Below are 27,570 nucleotides of genomic sequence, written 5' to 3'. Positions count from 1 at the left end.
ATAAAAACAAAACAATCAATTTTCATGAAATAAAAAGCTTATCTTATCAAAAGTGGGTAGATTTATAAGCATTGTTCCAAATATTGATATATTTAAAATAGCACCCTTGTGTTTTCAATTTTAAACATTTTACTGAAAGTAAAAATGATTTAAATTGACACCATAATGTACAGGATATCAAGCTCTACAATATGATACCGAAAATTCAATACCCCCCAAAATTGTGATAATGCCCTTCTGGTTCTTAGCCAATGATGCACCGGTGTATGGCTTGCAACAATAGAAACCAGAGAATGGATGAAGGTTGAATGAAGATGTGACAAGGCATGGAGTGCAACCAACCTGGACATTCCCCACTGAAGCATTCGCTGACCTGGATGGGTTCACCCTCGCAGTCTCGTCCCCCGTACTGGCGGGGAGGGTTGTTGCATTGCCGACGCCTCACCCGCCTCCCATAGCCACACGAGACGGAGCAATCCTCCCACGGCTGCCACTCGCCCCAGCGACCATGGACTGGGGTACGCGGCAGACACGCAAGCACACAGGATGACACAAACAGATAAAGACAACAATTAACCAGCTGACCATTAGAAACTTCATGGGTGAAAGACAAAAAGGACACTATCGGTTGCTGTCATGGCATACATTCAACTTAGATTAAACAGGATAGTAGAAGTTTCACAAGAATCAGACATGAAGTAAGAAAGTTGTGGAACTTCCAAGTTTCATGTTTCCATCAAATAGTGATATTCATATTACTATCTCACTAACTCTCCAATAATTTGTACTCAAGTGTCATACACAACAAAATCATGATTTGATTGATGATTTATCAACCATAATCCCTTCTCGTGAAAGCCATTATTACAAATTAATTACAACACAACAGTGGTTAAAGGGAAGAATACAAGTTTTTATCTTTGATTTGGTATAATAGCTGTAACAAGTGCAGATTGTCACCTACGTTTAAAGTTTATAATTGGTAAATATTTCTAGATAATAAATACACAAATGCATTCATAATATACTTTAGCTATAACTATTTATAATCATACTTGCACATTGTATATGTATATATAGTTTATAAACATAAATATACACACACATATATATATATATATATATATATATATATATATATATGATTTATAAACTAATAAGTATACACAGAATTCTTTTGCTTGGTAATAAAAACAATATCCTGTGTATGAAGTGATTAATTGTGATCAAATCAGTAATAATAATACAGATGCTAGAGTAGAAACAAAACAAAAATTCATAGAAATAAGATAAAATAATATCTTTGGTCTTTCTAAATCTGAATTTAACACTGATGCATAACAAATAGGTTAAATGAAAAAAAAATAATACATATCAATGTTTGAAATAACTGAATATTAATCTTTAGCTCAATCTTAGAATTACTTCAGAGTTAAGAATTAAAAATAGGGGTTCAACAGGTCTTCCTCAACTTCTTGAATTTCTGAATAGTGTTGAATGTTTCATCAAAATTGAACTTAATGTCTTTTGATGTTTGATCAGGAGCATCTGGATATCAACTTTTCCACTTTATCACCGTGAATGACAAATATTGTGCATCTCTCATAACTTTAATAGCCTCATGCCGTAACAATTGCTCAGACATTACACTAATTGCATCATGTCGGAGATTCTTAAAGTATTTCTTTTTTTGTGTGTGTGAGACAAAAAAAAAAAAATACATGCGATACACTGTGAGGAAATGAAACTACAACATTTTTGTAATAGCAAACATTTTTTTTTTTTTGTTCATTTCTTGGTCAGACTTTAACTGCCAGGTAAGACATACTGCATCAATATATTCATAATTAAATTTCATTTCAAATTCTCTCAAATTGTTTCATGAAGATATGCCAAAATCAAAAGAACTACAGTGTATGTTGAAATGTTGTAATGAAAGACAGGAAGGGTTATTTTTCTGCTCATGTACATTTCATCACAAGAATTGTGAATGCTTTGTGTCTGTCATGATCATTTCTAGTTACAATTTCCGCTGGGTACAGTTTGTAGCCAAAAGAAAAATATGTATTGTCAATGGAAAAAACGATCCTAGAAAGACAGAAGGGAAAGAAATATTTGTAAAACCGTAATGTCAAGCAATGCAGAGAAAACGAGACGGGCAAAATACATGCATCTCTAGCAGAGCTTTTGACTAACATGCCATTTGCAGCAAATCATATCGCAAGACAAGAGCAAATCATAAGGCATCACTGTGTGTGCGAGAACATGCCAAACTAAAGTGCAAGACAGATGCAAACATATCTCAGTAATAACTTCTCAACTTCTTGTTGATTCACAAGTGAATGATCAACAAAGATTACCAAAAAAAAAAAGAAAAAGATGGAGCAGGGAACCAAAGGAATGAATTCAAAGAGTGGTCAATTGGGAGAGAGAGAGAGAAAAATATATATATATGATTTCTGCCATTTCATTAGTACACTGAAATTCATACCAAAGCTCTAAAATCTTGCAGGCTAATCTTTTGGGATGATCTGTTTCACAAGTACTAGATGTATCATCTGCTACATTGACACCATTACCACCTGGAATCCATTCCTTTGAATTTCGCTGTGACATCCATCTTAAAAAGTGATTTAACACAAACAGGTAACTTACCTTTCACATGAAAATAATGGTTCTTTTTGGCCAAATTATTGCTACTTGCCAAAGATGCCTGTTTCAGCTCGGTTTGCTACTTTGTGTAACATTTCCAAACATTTTTTTTTTTTTTTTAATTGGACTTTGCAGAATTTTTGAAACATCTTCTTGTTTAACACATGGAGATCTTTAAAAAAAAAAAAAAAAAAAAAAAAAAAAAAACTGACCCTGGTGCAAATTCCAAATGGAGAGCTAGATTGTTAAAGCTTTCAGCACCAGCACTGGTCATTTAAGGACAAGCTCACCTCAAAATACATGAAAGGATTGAGTGAATGCAGCAATATCAGCAGAACACATCATTGAAAGTTTGAGGAAAACCAGACACTCCATTCAAAAGTTATGCATTTTTAAAGTTTCAGTGTTGTCATAGCTGGATGAGAAGATTAATACAGTGTGTGATGTCACATAAGTAGAATGATAGACAGAAAATAAAAAAGAAAAATATTCAACATATTTTCACTTTTCTTACATTATAAAAGAGCACTTGACTTGCCTCTTTCAAAAGGCAGGGGGAATAATATTGCCCATAACATACATCAGTGACACATCGAGGGAAAGTGCACTTAAAAAAAAAAAAAAAAAAAATTGTGGAATTCTCTTTACAATGTATATCTTATTTACATTGTTCTACATATGTGATATATCACTACCAGTAACTGTAGTAGTCTTCTCATCTAGCCATGGAAGCACTGAAACTTAAAAATGTGTAACTTTTGAATGAATCGTCCCGTTTTCCTCAAACTTTTAATGATGTGTTCCACTAATACTGCTGCATTGACTCAATCTACACATATTTCCAGGCAAACTTTTCCTTAGCTTTCTTGGTGGAAGTGAAACTTCGAGGCAGGATCACACTGATCAACAGTTTCACATCAGCATCAGATAGTGTACAGAAACAAGTTCATCTGATCTGATAGTGAAAAAAAAAAAATATCACAGGATAACCAAAATCAATATATAAAGTTGAAAAATAGAATACAAGTTCAGAGAAAATCATCTCTGGTAGAATTTGATGAAGAGCTGTAAATCGGTCATCAAAGTCGTATAAAAAATGCAGTGAGTTGCGTGTTTCGCAGAGAATCGATCATGAAATGGCTGTGGAATGCAATAAATGGTAATATGGCAGTGTTAGCAGATATCCCGGCTGACAAATGACATGAAGTATCTTTGGCAAAAAGAGTTGGAAATAGCACCCTCACAGAAATGGGCGGAACCACTTTGGCAAGTAGCAAGAATTTACGCCGTTGCCTGACAGATTACATTCTTGCAGGAGTTGAGGACACCCAACAGAGTGGACACCCGTGATTCTGACACAGATTTCTGTTGGATGTACCACGATCCTGCAACGTGACTTACTAGGGCAACTGTTTCTATGGCAACTGGTGGTTTCTGCATCATCGCCCTGGCACTGCAGGCCGTAATTGGCCGGGGGCGGGCTGTCACAGCGGCGTGTGCGCTGCCGCAAGCCCTGCCCGCAGGTCTTGCTGCACTCGCCCCATTCATTCCACTCCGACCATCCGCCATGCACTGTTCAGAGAGTGAAAGCATGCAGGTCACAAAAACCCCAGAACAGTCACCAGAGTGCCGGGGTGGACGCAAATCAAAGGGTTCAGAAGCACACACAAACAAAACAAAAAAATAAACAGCCTTTATACAATAGGACAAAACAGGACACTTGTTACATCTTATTCTTCCTGCACACTGAGAAGTGTAACCAAATCATGAAAATTTGCTGCTGTAGACACATCTGCCTATCTCCAACCCAGCATGAGTATGGCAATGGTATATGATGATTATATGAAGAAAAAAAATGCCTTTGATGCTACAATACAGCTTAATCACCTATTTGCCCTTTCACAAATCAGTCATAATCTTGAACTAATACAATGTTCAGACCTTATTTTAAAACTTGGTAATTGATATGCTTTGCATAAAAAAGTTCCCCCCCCCCCCCTTTAAATCAATTAAATTTACAATCAAAATCCTGGACTACCTTCATGTACAACAATTCTTAGCTGAGAATTCAAAGCTGAGGTTTCTCCCCTTTTACACAATTTTACTGCCCACTTAATTTTACAAAATCACAGTATCCATTTCTTCCATTTGAAAGGGTACTTTTGTTAAAATAATGACATTGCATGGTACTTTTTGTACACACAGATTATAAGAATCATGAAGAGTTTTATTGATGAGTTTTATTTGTAATATCAAATGATCACAATCACAAGGCCCGAATTCACGAAGGTGGTACAATTGAAACCACGGTTTAAACCATGGACAAAGACCGTACTTTTGTATGAGGCGCCAAGTGTCGCATGGCCTATTTCGTTACGGAATCAGTCATTTCGGCGATGAAATGGCTATTTTGTTAACGAAATGATCATTTCGTCAATGAAATGTTAACATTTCACAACGAAATAAACATTTCGTCGACGAAATGACTGATTTTGTAACGAAATAGGCTATACAACAATTGCGCCCCATACAAAACTACGGTCTTTGTTCCTGGTTTAAACCATGGTTTCGATTGTACCACCTTCGTGAATTCGGGCCAATGTGGTTAAGTCACAGACGGAGACATTCATATTGTATCACTACACCTCCCTTGACCATAGTATCAATGATACACAAAGTTATTGTATAATATACTGGATTATGGACAATACAGACATTGACAGTTATTGTGTGTAGACTCGTCCTCAGCTGAGAGCCTAGTAGGCTTTTTTTCTTTCTTTATGGTCCATGCATAGACATAGCCCCTTCTTGCACTCAGCTGAGAATGTGTAAAATATATATCAACATACATGTACATGCAAATACACTAATCCAGGAGGCACAAGGGGTACAGATTTGATTGATGGATGAGGTTGTATAGGATGACAAGATGATAGAAATAAAGTAACCAGAATATCACTGCATACACAAATCAAACACAGAGAAACAATGACCTCAAAAGGAGAGATATGTACATAACATTAAAACAAGTTAATTTTTGTGTTATTCCTTGGTTCTTTCCATATGTTTGCATACTTATGGGTGCATATTTCTATTTTCAGATGCACAAAGCTGTTTTAAACAATCTGTGTTATGGCTGGTGTTCAGGTGCTCATTCATCATTTCTAGGTTATTGCAAAACATTTTGAGACACAAATTTTCAAAGAATTTAAGACTCTGCTACTTTATATTTCTATCCTCTTTGGTTAATCATTGTTGATATCAATTATTTCAGAAGGGGGAACTAATTTAATTTTTGTTGTTGTTGTTGTGAAGATTGCAGAAAAACCCCACATGTATTTTCCTACTTATGTGATCTAAAGTATGGGTTACAACAATTACACTTGTACAAATGAACATGATTTCGTATCAACATACTATTTTTTTTTTTTTCTGGGGGGGGGGATGGTGTATTTTGTATACATTTGCTCCTTTTCTTCACACTCTCTGAATTGAGCTGCAATACATGACATTTTACACATAATTTGAAAGTCTAACAGCACTAAGGCTGTATTTTAGTGTGGAAGACAAATTCATCTCAAACCTTCACTCTACAGTATTATTGAATCAAATAACCCACTGCCTAAGGTTGAACCTTATGAGTCTTGTAAAAAAATATATGTATAGGAATTTCAAAATCTCACAGGGAATGAGTTAAGACATCAAACCACCAAAATAACCTGGTTTGGATGAAGCATGGTGGGCTATAGGAAGGATGATGGAGAATATTGTAATATGTAGTATAAAAAAAAAAAGTGGGTGCAAGCTCTCAAAAAGGAGGTTTTCTATCTAGCAATGGGGTGCAGTACAAAGTTCACTAGTAGGATAATGATGGCTTTGTATTGCTTCTTCTTATCTGCTATGAAGAAAACACAACAATTTGATCACTAGTTTATTTGAAAACTCAGTGCAAGATCTCATCTTTTCTACTCTTAGAAGAATGATAACAATGAGGATTTTTTTTCTTTCTTTCTTTGTTAACATGTACTTCAGAGATACTAATACCCCACTGACAAATAATTTAAACAAAACAAAAATAATTTTTATGCCAAATAAATACATTGTACATCACACTTCCACAAACACATTGGATTTGTCACTAGTACCACTCAAATTATATGAATATGTGGGACTACACATATGGGTGACTATGGTATACAGACATAATTTACAAATTTGTATATACATACCAGCACAAATTGTACCTCTGATGGATGCATTGGGATGAAAATTGACAAATTGAAAAATAATTTGTTGTTCTCATTTCAAATCCCCATTTTGCCTCTGAAGGTTTTGTATACCATCCCTTGGGTGACAAGACCTCATACATTTGGCATATACTTCTTCAAAAACCTCCTTACTCAATGTTTAATATCAACAGTACTGATTTGATTTTTAAAACATCACAATAATTAACACAATCTAAAACAATTTTTCTACATTGTTTGACACCAACATTGCTATCCTCCTGCAAAAAATGAAGCAAAAGTAAAAGTTTTTTTGTCCTCCTGAAAATTCATGATTTTTAAGAGATGAGGTCTTGTCACCCCCCCCCCCCGACTTTTATTAAAGATTTCATATCACTATCGATGAATTTATTCAGTCAATATACAGTTGTATTATTTCAAACCTAAATGAATCAATCATTTCAGGATTCTACTGCACTGCAAGAAAGGTTAAACTGTGTTTAAAAATTAACCAGAACTTTCTGAGTAAATACTCACAGTGACTTGTATTTTATTCTCCTTTTTCTAATTGCCTTTAACTGCAAGTTGTTGTTTTTTTCTAGTTTATGTGTCTTTTACATTAGACCCCACTTCAAGACATAAATATCTGAAGACAATTTACACCACACATACAATTACTGGCTGTGAATAGAATGATTACTGCTGGAATGTGCAGGAGGAAAATATCGTCGCTGGGGTGACAAGACCTTGTATCTCAAATTTTGGTGAAAATGACTTTTTTGCATTAGTGGTCAAATAATCGGTTAAGTGATGTCCTGTCCAAATCCCAGCTGTCTTACCCCAAAAATGAAGCCACCACGGCATGTCAAAGGAACGGCTATCCCATTCAGTATAGTGCTTTGGCCGCCATGTTTTTTGGCTCTCCTGAACATTTGACATTTTTGAGATACGAGGTCTTGTCGCCCCAGCGACGATATGCTCTTAAGAATTGCTTTAAAGTGTGCCTAATATGAATGATAGGGAGAGAAAAATAATGTAGCAAGAGATCTGTATGCCATGCAGGAGAGAGGAATAGTTCATAGTGGTTGTTCGAAAGGAGAGTTTTTTTTAAAGAATGAGACAATGCACAATGTGATGCGGGCATGCTGATTTTGGTTGTTTCGCTTTAGTGGCACATGAGGTCAAAGGGTCAAGTCAGGCATGCATGCAAACCAGGCGTCCACTCACCCATGACGATCAGGTGGGCCGACATGACCGCTCTGCCCATCAGGTTCTCGGCCAGACACATGTACTCCCCGCTGTCGGTTAGCTGTGCGGCCATGATCTTGAGCGTGTTGTTGGTCAGGATGGTGCGTCGCCCGGCGGGCAGGACGCGGAACCCGTCCTTCTGCCAGCGCATTAGGGGGCGGGGCTCGCCGCTGGCCACGCAGTCGATCAGCACGTTGTCGCCGTGCGATATCGTCACATTGACAGGCTCTACGACGAATGTGGGCCGACCTATTTGGCGAAAGGAACCAAGCAGGAGTGTGCATGATGACAGCTAAGAATCAATGGTTCTAAGAAAAAATGGTTTAGTACAATCATTCTCTCCAAAACAAAAAGAGTAAAGTTTTTAACCTGTTCTGCACCCCTGCACTATAAGTTGTAATTTGTATGCATTTTATGTATTTTTCTGTTTTCCATTTGGCATAATAGAGTGCTACTGCAATCCATGTTACACAACATTGTATGATTATCATCACACTTATTGGGTATATTCAAAATCACAGCATACAGCCAAAATTGTCCAAGCAATAAATGTTTTCAATTTCTCTCCTCAACAAGTTCAAATAATACTTACTCTGTATTTCCAAGTGATATTCCACTTCAGCTTGGCCGTACAAGTTGAGTGCCTGACATTTATAGTAGCCAGCATCAGATATCTGACACAAAAAACATAAAAGCAAAAGATATTCCACTTCATTAGTCTTTTGTGCAATCATCAGGGACACATGAGATTTCAGGTACTGAAGAAAAAGTTCAGAAGTACATACCTTCAGCGAGCTCATTCCCAAATACAGATTACACATTTCTATATAGCTAGTCCTATAAGACTGACATAATACTGTGCACATTTTGTATGTTTCAGACAATTCATTTTGTGCTGATGTGCAACTTCAAAAGTGTTGCTGAGATGACAACACATTACTCAAAAAGAAACAAAAATGATTGAAAGTGCATATAAACAAATATGTTTGTGTGAGCATGTTTTATTTCAAATATCAATAATGTTAACCAGGGGACTATTGCACAAAACTTTCAACCTGAGAAAACTTGGGTTTATTTTTGAACAGAGTTTTTCCATCTTGGTTTGAAACAGAATTTTTCCAGTGTTAAAAACAATAGCTAAATTATACTACAATGTAACCTGAGTTTTCAATTCCTACCAGAGTTTTTGTTGTTGTTGTTGGGTTTTTTTTTTCTTGGTAACACATGTTATGCAACATGCCCCTGAAGTAATCACTGCAGCAACTGATAACTGATCAGAAGTGGGTCTTAGGAAATGGTAATAAGTAACAAAAATCTTGAGCTTCTGTTGATTTATTTTACTGAAATAAAGTGGGGTGCCAGTTTTGCACATGTGAAGCGTGATTTTGGCCCTTACCGTGGTTGGTGAAATGATGAGAGAACCGTTGTTGGCCTGTCTGGTGGTGGCAGTGAGAGCCACAGGCAGGTTGTTCTTCAGCCACGTCACAGACGGTTTTGGGTCGCCGTCCACGGCGCAGTTGAGCACCGCCATCTGACCCAAGGAAAGGGTGGTGTCACTGGGCGTCGGCTGGATCCGAGGAGGAACTGAGTACCAGATGGAGAAAAGAAGACACCTTTGGTCAGATGCAGCAAATAATATGATGATCCATGGGCCAATTTAATATCAGAACCTCATTCATGGATTGCACTGATAAGTTCTATAAATCTACATAGGATAACAAAATAGATGAATAGAATTTAAATGAGAATGAGGGAAGAAAATGGGATTTCATGAGAATTCAAACCCTAAGACCTCCAATTTGCTGGATTGGCACACTTTACTATTACGAGGTATGGATCAAAAACCCTGGTACAGTTAAACTCGGGACTGAGCAAAACACATCGACTTAGGCGAGTTTCGACTTGTACGTAAGTCGAAAAAAATCGACTTAAAGTTACACCACACGTACATATGTATAATGTACATGTATGTTGTCTACTCTGGAGCCGAGAGCTGGAGCGGTGTGCCCGATATTTGCCCTTCAGCAAGACACTTTATCCACATTGATGCAGGCCAGGGCTCCACACTATAACTTTTATTTTGGTGGCCCCAAAATGATTGATTTTTATTTTTTGGTGGCCCGAACAAAAAAAAAAAAAAAAAAAAAAACCAAGCAAAACTAAATCGGTCCTACGTTCGGTCCGAAAGTTACCGTTATTTATTTCTGCAAACATCCGACAGTTATTTAGCATCGTATGGAGAAGAATATTACTGCTATTCACTTCCGAACGTAAAAACAATCATCTGACATTTATTTTAGCATCTTCTGGAGCCGAATGTTATTGCTATTTACTTTCGAAAGTAAAAGCAAACACCCGACATTTACCTCATTGTCGTACGAAGTTGATTATTATTGTTATTCATTTCCGAACGTCAAAGGGAAAATTCGACATTTACTTTAGCATCTTCCGGAGCTGAATGTTAATGTTATTTACTTTCGAACGTAAAAGTAAACATCCGACATTTATTTCATCATCGTACGAAGTTGATTATTATTGTTATTCATTTCCGAACGTCAAAGGGATAATTCGACATTTACTTTAGCATCTTCCGGAGCTGAATGTAATTGTTATTTACTTTCGAACGTAAAAGTAAACATCCGGCATTTATTTTATCATCGTATGGAGTTGAATATCATTATTTTTCATATCCGAACGTCAAAGCAAACATTCAACATTTATTTCAGCATCTTCCGGATACTTTTTTTTTATCCTTATTCATTTCCGAACGCAAAATCAAATCTCTGACATTCCAAAAGTATAAGCAAACATCCGACATTTATTTTAGTATTATACGGAATCGAATATTACCGTTATTCATTTCCAAAATTAAAAGAGCAAACATCTGACATTTATTCAGCATCTTATGGAACCGATTGTTACCGCTTCATTTCCAAAACTGAAGGCAAACATTCGGCTTTTTTGGTGGCCCGGCGTGCGTTTTTGGTGACCCCGGTCGCAAATTAACCATTCGCAAAATCGAGATTCGATTCGCGAAAAGACTCCGCTAAATATAAGGCATAGATCGCTACACTCGGCAGGGGCTACGTCGTCCTATCACCATTTCTCGTTACACAACCAAAATCTCGCGTGAGTTCTTAGGTTACCTATCGTTAATGTTAACGAAACATCGTTAATTTGCGCTAGGGATCGTTACTCATCGTTGCTACAAACGTTAATTTTCCCAATCGTTAGTTTGCGTTACTAACGATTCAGGTGAAACCGCTTGCGTTAATGAAACGTTAATGTTTATTTATGCAGTTTCTTTTGGTATATACTGTATGTAAACAAAAACTGGCGTCTCGTGATTTTGACAGTGATTTATTACACAATAAAATCTTATCCGACTTAGGCACAGTGAATTCAATGGTTTTTCCGTGAAAGTGTTCTTGGAATTTCATCGACTTAAGCGAGTATTCGACTTAAAAAATTCGACTTATGAGTGAATTAATACACGTAAGTCAATGGGGAAAAATCGGGACTTTTTAAAATTATCGACTTGCGCGATTATTCGACATATGCGATGTCGACTTAGGCGAGTTTAACTGTACCATATTTGTCCCTGAAACCCAAGTTTCATTGCTTATGAGGTCAAAGGTTATTATCAATCTGACATAAACTCAACGGAGAGAAAGCAACTTGGAGATAAATGCAGGGGATCATCGCAGTGATGCGGCTTTTTGCCTAGAATTATGGCAAATTCAATGAAACTTTAGGAAGGTCAATGGCATCAGTGAAAACTTTGGGATATGAGCCGAGTAACTCCTCTTACCTCGGACCCTCACAGCTGTGATGGCCGTCCTGATGCCCAAGATGTTCTCTGCTTTGCACATGTAGGTTCCACTGTCGCTCTTCCTCACGTTCTCAATGGCAAGCACACTCCGGCCGTTGAATGTGGGGGGATCTATCGGGGGAGCAAATCACAACAAAATCATAAATTTCTGTTACAAATAAAGCTTACCAGTTACATGTCTGTGTATTCTTGTGACCTTACATATGTCATCCTCTTGTACCTCACAGAGAAAAATTCTTTGTTACAATAAAATTTAAACTTATTAGTGAAAAAATGAACAAAGAAAATGGGATTCCATTTCATAAAATAACTTGTTACAATCAACCATCACTACTACTTTAAGGTCATTCTGTTGAAGTAATCTTCTCCCTGTACAAGACACATTGTTCGTTTTTCATTTTTCAATATGACTCTCACAATCTCCAACTTTATTTACAACAACCAGAAAGAAATGTATGAATCAAAACTATTTTGTCTGTAGCACGGTGGTGTACAGAGATTGGATATAAAGGTCTGGAAGATGATAGAATTTCAACCACGACTGACCTAATCACGGCAAGGCATTCAATGCAAGGCTGTGACTAGCTGCTTTTCAAAGTGCCTTCGTAAGCTGACAATTTAAGGGGCATTAACTCCAGGCCATTATAAAGTGACAATACCAATCTGGCCATTAGCTTTGACCCTCAAATGCCTAGGCCCTATCAGCCTGACTTGCCAAGCTTTGTTCATCATGAAGGCCATAGTGACATAATATGGATTAGGGGGATTAGAGGGATTAGCTAATCTCTATTCATTGACAATTAGTTTCCAGACATCTGTGCTTATCAGTGAATACAGCACTTTGGGGACGTGCCAATCAGCAGATATCGCAGAGTAAGAAGTCAAGTTTCATACATGACTTGCGCTCATTGCCGTTTTTATTGGTAAAATTTCAAGAATGAGGAGTGACCAATAAGGGACAAAGATGCAGCAAGGGTGAACGTACTTGGAATGACCTCCGTGTCATTGACCAGCCAGGTGATGACCGGCATGGGGACGCCGATGGCCTGACAGACCATCTCCAGCCGGGTTCCAGCCACCAGCTCACGGTCATTGGGGAAGTTGGTGAATGTTGGTGCCACTGCAAGGGGGATAACAATCATCGTAGAGTGTAATAAATATTAAAAAACAGATGATGGTAGATGTATTATTGTATATCAATGTACAATTGTAATCATGCACTAGTTTTACAGGTACTGGGTAGTGTTTCCTAATATCTAATAATAAAATATTACTGTGATACCAAAATATTTTTAAGTCATCAACTAAAAACTTTGTTTGAATACCATGATCATCGAACAAAGTCAGAGTTATGATTACTTTGAGCCATCAGCTAAAGATTTATTTGAATACCATGACCAAAACACAAAGCTGGAACAACTTGAATCTTCAAGAAACATATCTGAATAACATTGAATTGTTCATGTAACACAAGAATAATAAGAATTGAGCAAAATTTGCAGGAACAAAGGCAGCTCTCTTTATTACCTTGCACGGTGAGGTAGAAGTTGAGTTCATTGCTGCCAACGGAATTTGTCGCCACACAGGTGTATGTCCCCGAATCGCTTTCCTGAAGACAAAACCAATAAAAAATATCATCAAACCAATGATGACGAAAATAGTGTGCAAAATTATAAATATACAATCCACAGAGCAACGTCATGAGAACACATCAGTCCCAGTTTCAACAAGAATGCAAGAGGCAATTCCATCAGCGATGTTGCCTTGTAACAAGACTGAACATCTTCATATTTTCTTATGATTTTGTTTTTTACGATCTCACAGTCAATCTGGTAAAACATGGCTAAAAAAAATCAAAAAAATATTGTTTCTACCTTGCTTACCGATTGAAGTACAATGTACGTTTTGTACAAGATTTCCAGGATAGGTAAACATCCAAAGAGTTACTGTACTGTAAACCTATGACCTATTAGAACTCCCCTAGTGGCATTAAAGTGAAGGAAATTATGATTGATCCATTGCCTATAGAAATTCAGGGTTCACGATTAGAATACAAAATCTGGCCCTTACAAGTCACCGTTTGGTAAAGGTAACAAGTTGAGTCATTATACCTTGTACGTGTACTTTCCAGAGTTCTTAACCAATTGAACACTAGTCCTGAGTATTCTTGGGCTGAGTTTCATGAGAAATGATTGTTATACAAAAATCAGTCAGTCTTCAAAGGGTTAATTTGTATCACAAGGGGGAAGGAGAAAACCCATTTTGTCTGTTACAGAGAGTTCAGGGTCCCATTTCATGAAACTTGTTATCAGTAACAACTGCCACACTTCTATGACAAATTTGCTCTAAGCCAATCAGATGGAAGGATTTCAGTAGCTTATAACAACTATCGACACTTGTTAACACTTGTTATTGATAACAAATTTGATGAAAAGGGGGGGGGGGTGGGGATAGGGGGGCAGGAAACCAATACCTGTACTCGGTCGATGATGAGTTCATGGTTGGCCGTCATGGTGATCCTGCCTGAGGCGCTGATGAGTCTACCGTCCTTCCTCCATCGGACCTCGGGGGGCGGGTAGCCCTCCGCTGGGCAGGACAGGATGGCCCGCCGGTTCACACTCACCACCATCTGTGACTGCTCCAGGGTTAATGGTGGTATCCTTGGAAGGTCTACAGGGAGCAAAGTTCGTCAAATATTCATTTAATATGTACTGATGCACAAAACTTCATTAAATTTTCAAACATAGAGTAGCTAACAATTTTGAAACCCTTAAACTTTCCAGATTCCTAAATTTTTCAACAAACTAAAATTCATCCAACTGTATTTCTAAAATCTTACTCAAACAAATTAAGACACATATGTACAGTGGGTGCTGAATTATATTCTCTTGGAGAGTAAGTCTCTGTTAAAGGACCTGTCTATAGCATCACAGAGACTCCAATTCTCCCGCTATCGATAGGAGATCTTCCGCCAAAAGCCCATTTTTGCAAACTCTCCCGTTCTCCCACTTGAGATTTAATTTCGCCTGCCCTGGCTCTGTGTCTCCCGCTTGACATGATTTCTTACTTAGTGTTATCGTATGTTGAAAAATAAGCCTTAGATAGCACGAGAGAGAATCTAGAACCCTAGAGCTTCCAGGGCCCTTAAGCCGGCCCTGGGCCCCGGCCACAAGGAACTTTACGCTTTGCGCTTGTGGTGTGCGCTTGTGCACATCAAGTTGAAGTCTCCCGTTTGCAAAGGGTTTCAGGCGGAAGAATCTCCAGATCAGAAGGTGCTTGGGTTTGGAGTCTCTGGCGTCAAACTGTCTGTAAAGGCCACTCTCTGTATCTTCCATACATGTAGGTACCCACTGTGGGCAGACACGACTATTACAGCAATTGCCTAAACTTGCAGCAATTGTCATTATTCCTGCCACAAAATAAAAGATCATTTTATGATCAGCTGTTAGTATTGACCAGAATGATGGGAGAAAGTTTAACATACATGGTTTCTCACTCACCAAGCACGACAAGGACCCTCTCAGCCTGACCTATACCCGCATTATTCCGAGCAATGCAGGTGTATGTCCCGCTGTCCTCTGGTCTGACCAGTGGGATCTTGAGGTTGTTGTTGTCCAGTTTGATGTAGTGGCCTGAGGCGAGGTTGATGTCCCGGCCGTTGTGCCGCCAGTGGATGGTGGGTTGTGGGATGCCGCTCACCTGGCACTCAAGCTCCACAGATGTGTCCACCCGGACGCGGTAAGACTGGGTTGCCGTGACGATGGATGGGGGCTCTGGAGGAGATGGTGGAGGGGTTGGAAAAACAAAATCAACTTTTGAGATAATATTTTAGAACAAAAAAAAAAAAGGAATCAGCATGCACACTTCCTATACCATTCTTTTCTTTTTTAATTATATCTTCAGAGCTAAAACATAGTTCTAGGAAGGGCTCAAAGTTCATCTTCCATCATTTGGAATTAGCTTGCAATATGTCGAAAGGGTCTACCAAGAAACATGTCTGGCTGCCGCTATTTACCAGGATACAGAGATTTTTGGAGTATGTTGATATCAAAAGCGTAAAATAATTTCTATCATAGTAAAACGGTAAATCGAATGTTGGAAAAAGACACAGTGAACCAACTTCCTTTTCAAGAGTCCTAAAACAAGGCACACAAACAAATTAGTCTGCAAAGAAAGATGTGGTCTAAATTGCAACCTGGGGCTGCCACCTAACACCAAATAAAAAGTTACTACTGGCAAAATTATCTGTCATTTCTTACCATGGACCTCCAGTCTGATCTTGAGAACATCCACGCCGGCTCCGTTCTTAGCGATGCAGACATAGCGTCCCGCGTCCGATGGCTGGGCATCGTCTATCTGCAGCATTCCGTCGCGGATGGTCAAGAAGCCGTCACTGGCCTGCACCCGCTGACCGTTCTTCTGCCACACGATTTGGGGCGGTGGGACGCCGGTGGCGTCGCAGAAGAGCCTGACCGACTGGCTGACCCGAGTGGTTACCTTAGGGGGACCTGGTCTGATGCTTGGCGGAACTAGGGGCAAGAGTTCAGATTTCAAAGAAAGTCAATCATTATAAGATATTAAGGACAGAAGTAGGGTTATTCAAATTCATGAAATTCTTCCAGGTACTGCAAAATTACTCAGTACCTTCTATATGCTAAAAGGATTAGAACCCGCACTTGCTGTCGGGCGAAATCTCTGTGGTCTAGTGGAGATGGCGCCTGTCCGCAGATCAGGTAGTAGGTTCGAATCCTGCTCGAGTATGTACGCCCATGATTTCTTTTATCATGGTCACTACTAGAACACTGATCAATTCAGTGCTTATTTTCATCATGTAGGGCAATTTGTCAATTAGTTGCAGGAACTACGGTTTCTGAATAAGTGTGCATGTAAAAAGTGGAAAATTGGGCAAATTTATAATCTCTTTGTCACTTTTTAAACATCGACTCTTTCTCTATGGCAAATTTCCTACTCCCTTCTTCTCCTTCTCTTTTCCCCGAGTTTCCTTCTCTCCCTCTCTCTTGATTTTTGCCCTCTCTTCCTCTCTTCTTTCTCCCTGTGATTCCCTCTTTCATCTCTGTCTCCTCCAGTTGGTTTCCATCTTCTCATCTCTTCCCTTCTCACCTTGGACCTGCAGATCAATCCTCCTTGTCACATTGCCAGCAGAGTTGGAGACGAAGCACTCAAAGACACCATCATCGGCAACGGAGACAGCTGCTATATGCAGAAGCCCCGACTGCTCCATGCGATACCTAATGCATTAACAACAAATAAATTATTTATAAAATGATGCAATGCTTTACTAGTAAGTTCCCACCTTAGGGATTCTTACAGCTTGCAAAGGGAGGTTTCCCTTGCTGCAAATGAAGCAGGGTTGCTGAAGGAAGCTCTAGTGCATCACACACTCTCTAATGTCACTAGGCAGTATGTGGTGTTTGTCATGTAATTTCATCTGATGTCGACCTACGTCTCTTCCACTGAGGGACGACATATCCTGCCCTGTGCACATACGCCTTTGCTAAAATGTCACAGTATGTAAGTTCATCCTTTATTACTTGGTCCAATTTTCCTTCAGTGATTAAAAAAAAAAAAAAGAGAGAGAAGAAAAGAAGAATACGGCCATTATTGCCTAGATCAAACATATCTAAAAAAAAAAAAAAGGTCAAGTGGTTTGTGCACTGAGCTCTCATTGAGATGATCAAGAGTTCAATTCTTGCCATGGGACTTGTGTCTTTCAGCAGGTCATTGTACTAGTATTCATAGCCCCTGATCTTGATCCAGATGTATGAATACCGGTAGATAACACAACATTGATGAAGTTTGTATATGTATGTGTGTGCGTGTGTGTGTCAGCCGTGAAGTGGATACCTACCTGGGATGCTACATACACTGAGCAACGAATGGATTGTAGGTGCAGGTTTGATTCTGATGCCAGGGGACAATGGTCTCTTACAAAGTGCTTGGAGCATGACAACATAGACAATGTGGAAATGCTTGAAGTACAACAACAATGACAACGATTTATTATGAGCAAACCATTCTCTAAATGATGCAATGCCTTATAAGGGTTCATAAAGAAGATAACACCACCAACACCAACACCAACACCACCACCACCAACACCAACACCAACACCAATACCACCATCACCACCACCAACAACACAAACAAACAGCAGCAGCAGCAGCAGCAGCAGCAGCAGCAGCAGCAGCAGCAGCAGCAGCAGCAGCAGCAACAGCAACAACAACAACAACAACAACAACAACAACAACAACAACAACAACAACAACAACAACAACAACAACAACAACAACAACAACAACAACCACCACCACCACCACCACCACCACCACCACCACCACCACCACCACCACCACCACCACCACCACAACACTACTACGACTACTTATGTTGTATCATGACATTAAAACTGGTCTGGCTCACCTTGCACTGGCAGGCGAAACAAAGATTCCATTCTTGGTCCACGTGACGGTGGGTCTGGGCACACCGTAGGATTCACAGTCCAAGGTGGCGGATTGGCCCGCGGTCACGGCAATCTCCCTCGGCTCCCTCGAGACTATCACAGGTGGGACTAAAGGAATGGGATATGTGAAGTGCATGTCACTGAGACTGGTTCAACAATGCATCCTTTACTCTTGCACCACAAGACTAAATTAACAGAAATCTTGCCACAGAGCTGCACAGAGATTCTTTTCCCCTTAACCCTTTGTGTACCTTGAGCGCCAATTGGCACAGAAAACCCAATAGTGTTGTACACACTGTCCAAAGTCCCTGGTACTGAATGGGATAAAGATCTTGTTCTAAAGGTTCACTTCACAACTTGCTTTATCTTTTATTCTACGTTGCACGTCATCGTGAAAATGATGAAAAACCGATTCCCCATCTGGATGATGAATATAATGCAATCAAGATTTCTAGGTTTTGGTACATTTGTCTCCAAAACTTCAAAATAGTCGAAGTTAACAGGGTAACAGTGTTTGATTATAACAGTACTTTACATACTTCTTCATCTTTCTAATTTTTACATTGTGACTCGATCCTTCTCGCTAGCTCCAAAAAACATGACAATCTGTCATACAATCACGAAAGGCAATCCACATTTTTGAGTACATCTATTTTCCTCATGGGTATCTCCAAAAGTAACGTTGTATGGCATGTTGACAAATAGCAATTCATGGATAGACAGACAGACAGACAGACAGACAGACAGACAGAAAGACAGACAGACAGACAGACAGACAGACAGATAAAGAGACACAGAGGGGGTAGGAACAGACAGATGAATTAAACATCATACCATCAATCAACAGGTGGAATAGTTTCATCTGTCTTCCGGCTTCATTGGTTGCTATGCAATGATAGACGCCCTCATCGTGGAGCTGGGCATTGGTGATGATCAGGGTCGTGCCGTCCCGCGAGATGTTGACGCCGTTCCGGTAGGAGTGCAGCGGAACCCCATCCTTGTACCACACGATGGTGGGAGGTGGGATGGCGTACACCGGGCAGCGGAGTTCGATGGCCCTGTTGTTGATGACGGACACGTTGTGCGGGATCTCGGCTCCTTCGATCTCGGGGGAAACTGTCGGATTTGATGATGCGAACAAAATGTGATGTTATACATCTTGATAAGTTAGGGGCAATACTTACCACTTCTGAAAGCAAGGATTTGATTTAAAATTGGTCATATGCCAAATAATTGCCATTTGATTACTGAGTGGCAAAGTTAAATTACTAATTAAACCATTTCTCCTACAATAGTGTAAAGTTGTAAAAGTTGTGGAACTTAAAAACAGGTACCAGACATTCCCCTCTCATCTCAACTTGACTGATCTATTCCCTCTATTTCTTATCCTCTCTTCTTATCTCTTTCTCATAGATCGGAGCTTCATCTTTATCTAAGCCATTTTGGTATATACAGTACTCTCTTACAATGTACGTGTCTACCCACAAAAGAGGAATTTACCTCTAATATTGAGGGTGTAACTCTTGGTGATGTTGCCGACAATGCTGCTAGCCACGCAGGAGAAGACGCCGGCATGGATCCGGTTGACTCGCTGGATGGTCAGCTCTTGACCGTTGGCCGACACCGACACGCCCGGCTCGTTGTGTGTGACCAGACGGCCGTCCTTGAACCACTGGATGGTGGGCCTGGGGGAGCCATCGGCACGGCAAGACAGCTGAGTGAACTCATTCTCGTCGATGTCATAGACAGACCGCTCTACAAAGTTGCCGTCGGTGAACATTGGTGGCACTGTCAAGGCAATGTGGTTGGGAAAGATACCAGTATTGTAACAAACTTGAGCCTTCAGCTAAAAAGCTCTGAACATAGTAACGACATTCAATGTTGCTGGCCCTTAAAGGGGAGGTTAAGACCAGAACTCTACTGCTTGAGACCAGCCAGCATCTTCATACAACTTTGGAAATACTTCACGCAACTTGTGACAAAAATTCCCCCTACAGGCCATAACTGCTCAAAATCAACCTGAGAACACAACAGCTATTGACAGATGTAACAAGACAATTCCATATTTGGAAGTTCATGCACATCATTACAAACTTGCTCATTTCTGCTGCCGGGTGTTAGCTACCACTATTCAAATCTCATCAGCATTTGTTAAAATGGGTCTTTCCATCCTCTTTAAAAAAAATTAAAAAATCAAAAAATCAAAAAATTAAAAAAAATTGTTCAAAACATAAAAAGATTGACACCAAAAAACTCCCACAATTTCGTGAAGATGTCGCAATTACAGATCTGATATTGGTTCAATTTAATCACTGAATAGAATCTACAGCTTATAGGCTAACAATCAATTCTACATCCCCCCAAAAAACCCGGCTTGTAGTCTTACCGTGGACAGTGATGCCGAAGTACTTGGTGGCGTTGCCAGCGATGTTGACGGCGATGCACGTGTAGCGGCCTCTGTCGCTGACCTGCACCTGGTCAATCTGCAGGCTCTGGCCGCTGTCCAGTATGTGGACATTGGAGTCCTCTCGGACGGGGACCCCGAACTTCAGCCACTGGACCCTTGCCTGGGGCACGGAGACTTCCACCTCGCAGCGCAGGGTGACGGGATTGTTGAGGAGGACGATGACTTCTTCAGGTATATTGGAATTCTCAATGACTGGTTTGACTGTGGGGGGGAGGGGGAGGGTGTGGAGGAGATGGGAGCAGAAATGAAACATGGAGTAATTTCTCTTGCAAGTCAGACATTAACATAGGGTGTATGAGTGGTTTACTCGTGAATCTCTAGAATGCAAAGTGTAACATTTTGGTTGAAAATCATGGCTTCTGCAATAAAATAAATATAAATGTAGAATAAATTTTGTCTCTTGGAGAAATTTGACAGAATGGCATCTTGGAATATAAACACAAGTAAACTTGGCTATGCCTGTTTTTGACCATTCTGCTTGTGAGAAAGAGATTCTAAAATGGTGGCACCATGTTTTGAGGTTTGCCAGAGACTGCTTTTGTACACTGTAATTCATGCGTTTCGTTTTCATGATTTTATGAAGAGAATACGAAAGAGAAATGGAAATAAATGAAAATAACACATGGAAGTAACAAAAAAACAAAACAAAACAAAAACAAAATGATCATCCTATGCAGGGATAGTCATCACATCTTACCGGAGACGGAGACATTGACTGAGATGCTGGAGTTGCCCGCATCATTGATAGCCAGACAGGTGTATTTGGCTGCATCCTCCACGCTCGCTGCTGGGATGAACAGCGTGTTGTCCTCATCGATGTCCACCTCGTCCCTGGACAGCAGCCGATCGTTCTTGAACCAGTTGACCTCGGGCTTGGGGTAGCCGGTGGTGGGGCAGTCCAGGGAGATGTCTCCACCGGCAACCACCTGGACGTGCTGCAAATCGTCGCGGAGGTAGACCACTGGGGGCTCTTGCACCTGACAGATCATAGATCCATTAGTTTGCCTCGAGTATCACACAAAATCTTGAACATATTTTAAAGGCATTATTTACCCTTAGCAGATGAAACAAAAACCAAGCATTAGTGCTTTGAAATAGATCTAAAATGTGAGTTAGGGATAGAAACAACCACTGCAAAAATTTGAATGCTTATAATCGATGTTCCAGTATTGTTAAATATACAAAATGTAAACAATAGTTATAATAAAAATGTTTCGAGACTAAACCGTCTACAGTTATGATTTATTGAAAAAAGAAATACTGACATCTCCTTATATTTCAGGCTTTATTGCAAAAAACAAGGCAAGTGCCAAATTGTGTCTCGCCCATTCACGTACAAGGAATTAATATTTTTTGTAACTCCCAGAAGTTAATTGACCTGCTTATGACCTTTGACCTTGTGGTGACCTTCAACACCCCAAGGGACATTTACCATCCAAGTTTGGTCACAAACGGACAAAGGGATCAAAAGTAATGAGCTATAATCGAAATGCGCCATAAAAACTTAACATTGGGCCCTGAAAATTTGTTGACCCCTTTTTGTGACCTTAGACCTTGTGATGACCTTTAACTCCCCAAGTTACATCTACCGTCCAAGTTTGGTCACAAACGAACATAGGGATCAAAAGTTATGAGCCACAATCAAAACGCGCCCTAAAAACATAACATTGGGCCCTAAAAGTTTGTTAACCCCTGTATATGACCTTTGACCTTGTGACGACCTTCACCTCCCCAAGGGACATCTTCCATCCAAGTTTGGTCACAAACGGACAAAGGGATCAAAAGTTATGAGCCATTAACGAAATGTGCCCTTAAAAACTTAACATTGGGCCCTAAAAGTTCATTGACCTCTGTCTGTGACCTTTGACCTTGTGGTAACCACAACTTCCCAAGAGACATCTACCATCACCCAAGTTTGATTACCATTGTAGCAACATGTGCTGAGTTACGTGTGATAAGAGTCTTGCAAGTAAACTTTAACATATGACCTCAAACGACCTTTGACCTTATCATGTGACCTCTTACGGCACCATAACATGAAGGTACCCCCAGTGCTTCCATCACCCAAGTTTGATTACCATTGTAGCAACATGTGTCGAGTTACGTTTGATAAGAGAGTCTTGCAAGTAAACTTTAACGTATGACCTCAAATGACCTTTGACCTTATCCTGTGACGTCCAACGGCACCATAACATGAAGGTACCCCCTGTGCATCTATGACCCAAGTTAGGTTGTAATCCAAGCAACTTATGTGAAGTTATTTGTCAAAAGAGAGTCTTGCAGGTAAACTTTAACATAGAAAAGAGAGTCTTGCACATACTCTTTAATATATATGACCTCAAATGACCTTTGACATCATCACATGACCTCCGACAACACCATAACATGAAGATACCCCTAGTGCTTCTATCACCCAAGTGTGGCTGCCATTGCTGTAACAGTTGCCAAGTTATGCATCATAAGAGAGTCTTGCAGGTAAACTTTAACATTTGTGACGGCGACGGACGGACGACGGACGGACGCCATTTGGATCCCTTAGTCTTGCCTTCACCTCCAGTGGGCGAGACAAAAATTATATGGTAGGATGTTTTGTGATACAACAGACCTACATTACACATATGCATCAAATGTGATATCTTGCAAAATTCTGAAAAAACTGCTCCCAAAGGTAAACAGGACCTTTAATATCCAATACTGTAAAACGAGGAATGTTCGCATGCATTTTAATTTCGCGAATTTCGAGAGCGCCAAGATTCACGAAATAAAAATGCAAGCAAAAGTTCTTGTCCTTCTCCTTTTTCTTAAACTTGACATTCACTAAAATGTGATATCAAAACCAGATACCGAAGGTTATTCTATATCTGAAGCACTGATTATTGGAAGAACTATTACAGTCAAATGTTTAAAGGTCCCATTTACCTTTGGAGCAGTGATTTAAAAATGTTCAAGATATCACTTTTGATGCATATGTGTAGGTCAGTTGTATCACAAAACATCCTACCAAATGAAATTTTTGTAATAAAGCCTAAAATATATGGAGATATCGCTATTTTTCTCATCAAACCAAAACAGTAGACGATCTAGTCTGGAAACATTTTTATTGAAACAATTGTTCACATTTTGTATATTTCACAATACGTAACATCAATCATACTAATTCAAATTTTTGCACTGGTTGTTTCTATCCCTAAGTCAAATTTTAGAACTATTTTCAAGCACTAATGCAGGGTTTTTGTTTCATCTGCAATTGGTATATTATGCCTTTAAACACAACCTTTTTGAAAAGTCCATGTATGTAAAATTATACTCTAACATTGAAATACAGTTGAACCTCTCTTATCCGGCCTCCCTTTATCCGGATCTCTCTATTATACGGATGCAATCTCGCCATGATTCGTTTTTTTTTTTTTTTTTATAATTACGGGAGGAAAGGGGGATTCCCAACTCCTTGAGAACTCCTACACAAACACACATGAATTACATATTACTTCCAACATTAACATACACCTCTATTTTGGGGTCTGTTACTGAGTGTAACAATGAAAAGGTTGCAGTATACACATTACTACATGTGGTACTACAATGGGCTATATACATCAGTACATGTGTATGTATATGTACATGTATAAAGCATTGAGTCTCTCGTATCCGGCCAAATCCCTTATCCGGACGAGCCCCGGTCCCGACTTGTCCGGATACGAGAGGTTCAATTGTAGTCATAACTGTCCTAAAATATCTTCCTCGTATATCTCGTACCTTTAGAAGAATATCCAAGGACTGTGTCCCCACATCGTTGCTGGCCACACAGGTGTAGATGCCGCTGTCGCCCTCTCGAGTGCTGTTGAGGTGAAGGTCGCCACCTCCGTTCCTGATGGTGACGCCTGGCCGTGTCGAGACGCGCACCCCGTCCTTTAACCAGGTTATGGTCGGTGCAGGGAAAGCTATGGCTTCGCACTGAAGCGTCACCGACTGGTACCGCCTAATGGTCATCACCTCCCGCTCTGTGCTGACACGTGGTGGGACTTAGAAGAAACAGACAAACAACCTGTGCTTCATTCAAATTCATGAAATTCTTCCGTCAAGATGTTTTCATTGCAACTGATTGACAAATTGCCCTTATTTTATTTACGTCGATGTAGGGCGATTTGTCTATCAGTTGCAACTTGTGGTTCATTTGAATGTCTTCACACTTTGTGATCACAAAATATCTTAGAATCAATTGAGGTAGTTGTTTATCTTTTAGTATCAGACATCTATACACCATGAGTTTTGCTACTCATACAGGTTCCACATACTTTGTCCAAAGGTGTATAGGATGAAAGATAAAACATAATGTACAAGAATACATTGGCTGGTCAACATTATAGGTAGAATATGTTCTTGTTGGATAAAATGACTGAAATGTTGATCACACAGAATGGTTGCACAGGAAATTATTGCCTCTTAAAAATTTACCATGCATAACTAAAATACATGTAGTTACAATAGGTGACACAGGTTCAAATCTCAGGCTAGTACTGTTTTTTTTCACTCGGTGTTCACAATAATGCACATCAAGCATACAATCCTATTCACAGAGAGTAACTGCAAAAAGAAAACCACTGTAACTAAACTCTCTCCACAAAAGAAAATTCACTTCATTCTTGTAACTGGAATAGTTTGACAACATTCAGCTGTATGTGAGGGCAGATGCAAGGTCATCAAACTTACCCAGGACCTGCAAATGAATGTCCTCCCTGTCGGAATCAATGATGTTGGTAGCGACGCAGGTGTAGCCACCGCTGTCGGTGTGCTGGGGGCTGGTGATGACCAGTGCCCCGTCGTCCCGAATGTGGTAGTGGTCACTGCTGAGGTCCAGCTCTTTGTTTTCCTTCTCCCAAGTGATGACAGGTGGGGGGTTGCCCTCGGCAATGCACATCAACACAACATCCTTGTTCTGAATGGTTGTCACATATTGGTTGTCGCCAATGAAAATTTGAGGTGCCACTGGAGAGATTAAAATATTTCCCCAATATCCATTTGTATTTATTCTGTTGACAAGGAAACATGCTTTGAAATACAAGTAGTCATTTAACTGAATTTACATTGTAATGATGTATGAGAGATTTATTGCTGTACTGCACAACAATGAAGGCTTCACGATCTCTAACCTGCAGTCATTACTTTAACCCGTTCCTTACGGGAACCTGGGATACCAGGGATACCAGGTTCCCGTAAGATGAAGACAAGATTGCCTGCCATTGTGGACTAAATTAATGTTTCTTAGTGTTATAATGCCCAGGAAAATGGGTTTGGTAAAAACATAAGAGTTTATTCTATCAGCATGTTTTCTCCTTCTGTTTGAAAAATGCATACATCACAGTACTATTTACTTCTTTTCTGATTTAGTGTGCGCTTGTTCTGCTATAAAACTTGTATGAACATGTACGTAGCAATCAAAGCTGAGCTCAGTAGATTTCTGTGTTCGCTGACCCCAGTCACCCCATTCAGGTGCCTGGTTTCGTGTAGAACAAGAGTCTGTGAGCCCATCAGCGCAAGCTCTATTCATACCTCGCAGCCAATCAATATTTTTATTGTTTCATGGCACATGTAGTTGACCTTGGAAAGGAGGATGCATGCACCGCTTGACTGCTTTTGCACAGGTGGATTACCAACCTGTCCATTCTATGTTGACAGACAAAAAGAATCTCATTTGGGGGGGGGGGGGCATTAAAGGCACTCAGAGAATTGCAGGAGGAAAGGGTTAATACATGTACGCACCGTTGTTCTCATGGTAAGCATAATTGTTACAGGTGCTCTGTTCAATAAAATGGTGCAAACTTTGCCCCCCTCACCTTGGACATCGATGTTCCACCTGCGACTGTCTGTGCCAGCCTCGTTGGCGGCGATGCAGAAATACTCGCCAGCCTTTGCGATGTCGATAGAGCCAATCTGCAGTGTTGTACCATCGTTACGGATGCTGACGCCCTCCTCCTGTCCGCTGAGCCTCTCATTGCCGCGGAACCACGTGATGATGGGAGGCGGGTAGGCGTCGCTCACCCTGCACTGCAGTTCAATAGTGTCGTACACGTCCACTGGGTAATCAGTTGTGGTGAGTGATCCCGGGATTCTTGGAGCAACTGTCAAAAAGGAAGAAATGCAGGTTTACCATCATCTTCATTTAGCAGCATTATTTAGAATATGTTGAACAGTCACCATCTTCCATGCTATGCTATGGAGTGCAGTATGAATGTCTAAAATGAAGAATATAAAGGCTAATTCCATTCCATCCTGTACTGAGACACTTCTGGCAGACAGAAATTATATTTAACTGATACACACTTGTGCTTACAGATTAAGCTAACTGTACAATATTCTGCAATTACTCTGGACAAGTTTTGAGTTCAGGGAGTGTCAAGTGAGCTATTTGTCTGTTGTCCACACTATGGCAGGATGATGATTTGTACAGTCTTCACAAAGGACTGAAGGTGATCTTTATGTTCAGATCAACTGATAAGAAAGGTATGCCATTGGTTTCCCTGTCCATTTTTTTTTTTAATGTTTCAGAATCTATTTCAAATTGCTATCAAAACTTTCCTTTGTCACTTATTTCATTTGAATGCATAAGCCATATGGCTGAATGAAAAAAAAAAAATCTTTTTTTTTTGTAGATTTTATTTGGGAG

General features: G+C 39.8%; 1 protein-coding gene across 1 annotated transcript in view; it reads right to left on the bottom strand.

Annotated features, from left to right (window-relative positions):
* The window catches only part of LOC140240711 (hemicentin-1-like), a 142,663-nt gene that overhangs the window by 26,019 nt on the left and 89,074 nt on the right, over window positions 1-27,570 (bottom strand). The window contains exons 32-51 of the mRNA XM_072320475.1: window positions 26,741-27,025; window positions 25,617-25,892; window positions 24,663-24,928; window positions 21,604-21,883; window positions 20,826-21,107; window positions 19,940-20,227; window positions 19,274-19,555; window positions 18,400-18,547; window positions 17,080-17,207; window positions 16,218-16,487; window positions 15,459-15,731; window positions 14,432-14,628; window positions 13,486-13,567; window positions 12,944-13,078; window positions 11,938-12,069; window positions 9,523-9,710; window positions 8,719-8,800; window positions 8,106-8,375; window positions 4,054-4,224; window positions 343-513 (exon numbers count right to left, since the gene is read on the bottom strand). Coding sequence (XP_072176576.1) covers window positions 343-513; window positions 4,054-4,224; window positions 8,106-8,375; window positions 8,719-8,800; window positions 9,523-9,710; window positions 11,938-12,069; window positions 12,944-13,078; window positions 13,486-13,567; window positions 14,432-14,628; window positions 15,459-15,731; window positions 16,218-16,487; window positions 17,080-17,207; window positions 18,400-18,547; window positions 19,274-19,555; window positions 19,940-20,227; window positions 20,826-21,107; window positions 21,604-21,883; window positions 24,663-24,928; window positions 25,617-25,892; window positions 26,741-27,025 — 4,206 coding nt within the window. The remainder of the gene's footprint in view (window positions 1-342; window positions 514-4,053; window positions 4,225-8,105; window positions 8,376-8,718; window positions 8,801-9,522; window positions 9,711-11,937; window positions 12,070-12,943; window positions 13,079-13,485; window positions 13,568-14,431; window positions 14,629-15,458; window positions 15,732-16,217; window positions 16,488-17,079; window positions 17,208-18,399; window positions 18,548-19,273; window positions 19,556-19,939; window positions 20,228-20,825; window positions 21,108-21,603; window positions 21,884-24,662; window positions 24,929-25,616; window positions 25,893-26,740; window positions 27,026-27,570) is intronic.

The sequence above is a fragment of the Diadema setosum genome, chromosome 17, assembly GCF_964275005.1.
Source record: "Diadema setosum chromosome 17, eeDiaSeto1, whole genome shotgun sequence".
Taxonomy (NCBI): Eukaryota; Metazoa; Echinodermata; class Echinoidea; order Diadematoida; family Diadematidae; genus Diadema; species Diadema setosum.
The sequence above is the reverse complement of the archived record's forward strand: the minus strand, read 5'-3'. Positions and strand labels throughout refer to the sequence as shown.